General features: G+C 39.5%; 1 protein-coding gene across 1 annotated transcript in view; it reads right to left on the bottom strand.

The window, feature by feature from the left end:
- Positions 1 to 497: 497 nt before the first annotated feature.
- The window catches only part of LOC123187856 (defective in cullin neddylation protein AAR3), a 6542-nt gene continuing 4548 nt past the window's right edge, over positions 498 to 2491 (bottom strand). The window contains exons 8-9 of the mRNA XM_044599819.1: positions 1090 to 1157; positions 498 to 1005 (exon numbers count right to left, since the gene is read on the bottom strand). Coding sequence (XP_044455754.1) covers positions 686 to 1005; positions 1090 to 1157 — 388 coding nt within the window. The 3' untranslated portion in view covers positions 498 to 685. The remainder of the gene's footprint in view (positions 1006 to 1089; positions 1158 to 2491) is intronic.

Below are 2491 nucleotides of genomic sequence, written 5' to 3'. Positions count from 1 at the left end.
CCCCAAAAAAAGTAAATGTTTTCAAAAGAAATCTGAAAAAAAATATAGATGACCGTGTTGGTGTGGCAAGCATACTTGGCAATTTTCATGTGGAACGGAGCAGCGGTGTTTCATCAGTTAAAAACCAAATTTATAGTCATTTCATGGTGACATTTTGTCTTTGATTTTTTTTTTGCACAGGCCCAAAATGCTTGACCTTTTTGCCTCAAAATTTACAGGTAGCATTTGTATGTGACAAAGATTACAAAAAAGTTTTGTCTCAACTTTTTTGACATTTGAAAAGAAAAAATTGGCCCCAGGAGCACGTGCTCCCGGGAGCCAAATTGAATTTCCCCAGTAAAAAAGAGATGTACTTTCCACATATACAGACGCTACTACACTCTTTGTTTTTAGCATGCTATAATAACTTGAGGTAACAATTGCCCTATGCAGCCATTTTTACTTTCCCCAGCAAATAGCAGGAGATCAATCGAGTAAACTTGGTAACAAAACACTTGGGAAAGAACAATCACAAGCCGTTTTCTCTGCGATAACAGACATGTATAACATCACTGTTTGTGTACAAGATAATATCACCACTGGGAAACTGACTTTAAGTACAAATACAAAATGGTGTTGACGCAAAACAGAAATATATGGAGTAACGGGCAGTCATAAATGATGATGCCATGCATTCCTCATTGCACTAAAATGAGCATTTCATTGAAATGCAACCTTCGAACCCTTTTGAAAAACCATCCTCAATAACACGAGGTGAGTTCTGAAGGCAGCCTCTTGAGTTGTGTAAATTCATGTCCTCACGACAATCTGGTGTGCTGTTAAAGAAAGGGGTACCTGCGTCTCGCTCCCAAACCCCATATCTAGTAGGCGCGGAACTTTCCTTAAGTCGCTTCGACGGGGTAAGTTGGACAGAGTGTCTGAGAGCTTCTGAGAGCTCTACGCTCTCTTCACTGGAGTTAAACTGAGTAGGGCATTTCCTCTTTGATCCAGGTAATAGATTTAGACCTGTCAAAGAACATTAGACATAATCAACTAATAAACATAGCTGACTAAATAACAAATCCAAACAGTAATTCCCCGGAAGAGTACCTCTAAATGTATTGGAAATGCTGCATTGTGATTCCATTGCACTGGAGCAGTCACTAGGGCGGTAGATTCTATAATTCACAAGGAAACTCATGAGAAACATACAAGTAGAATCTTCTAAACAACGTAGTATTCAGAAAGAAGTAAGAACTAAGCATAGAAGCAAAAGACTTCGGCGAGCCTATTATCATGCAGGATATACTCATCAGCATGCATATATACTTGCTTGTTTGGAACTGGTATTCCACATGCACATGCTGGACAGGCTATTCTCTTTCTTAACCAGCCTTCAACCTCTTAGGCACTAGTAAATGTGTACATACAATGCACGTTGATATTAGGTAGCATATTAATTATACGCTGACATTAGGTAGGATACTAAGTGCACGTTCAGTACGTGGTTAGCATGGTGTTAATATTTGGTATGATACTAATTACATGCTAAACATGTCAAGCTCTCACCCTTGGAGCAATCTAGGTCGTTGGACTGACATGGTATGATGGTCGAGATCAGTTGGATCTGCCCCTTTGGGTCTTTTCATATTGATATATGTCAGACATTATGGCTTCTGAGAACATTGTAAATTATAAACCGACCAGACAAAAAAACTACTCCCGCTATGTCACAATACAAGTCCTTTTGACCATCAATTTCTTTGAAAGTATGTTTACCTGAAATAAAATAATTGTACACTATTTCGCCAATGTTGGTAGTTTTCTATATTAATAGTCAAAGCTAAAAATGTTTGATGGACTAGGTTTTAAAATGATCTACACTGTGGCACGAGGAAACGTATTTTATTGTTAATAGTACAGTACAGAGCTACTAGTGACCCTAGGCAAAGCAGTACTCGGTCCTGAATCCCAAGTTTCTTGAAAGTGTTGACACACCCATTATAGCTCGTACCGAATCTTAAAGTATCCTTGGGCTTTTCCTATAAACCCTCCACCAAGCAAAACAATTACAAGATCTGTGGAATGGAAATATACACAAGTTTTTAAGAAACATTTCAGGAAGGGAATTATTTGTGCATTCTTCTGCCAAAGGTAATTAGCGACCATGGTCTTAAATATTAGCGGACCATATAAGCAGCAGCAACAGAACAATCAGAGGAAGCCAGAATCTGCTAAGGTACTTGTGCATTTAGACAAACTATCACAGTGCCCGTGCATTGATATGAAACCACCAAAAATAGCAAGGAGTTGGGTCACCAGCATGGGAGATTGTAGGAAGAATGTTTGTGTCCTGTGCCCGCTGCGCAGTTCCAACGAGAGAAGAGAGTGAAAAGTCGAGGAAACATGGAGGCTTGATGCACTGGAGCAACTGAAATGGCCGCAGGAAAGCCATGGCAAGATTTGAAGCGACGCGGCATTTAGAATTTTGATGAAATGTGCCTCTGTGTGT

This window comes from Triticum aestivum, chromosome 2A, assembly GCF_018294505.1.
Source record: "Triticum aestivum cultivar Chinese Spring chromosome 2A, IWGSC CS RefSeq v2.1, whole genome shotgun sequence".
In the NCBI taxonomy this organism is placed as follows: Eukaryota; Viridiplantae; Streptophyta; class Magnoliopsida; order Poales; family Poaceae; genus Triticum; species Triticum aestivum.
This window is presented reverse-complemented; position numbering and strand designations above follow the sequence as displayed.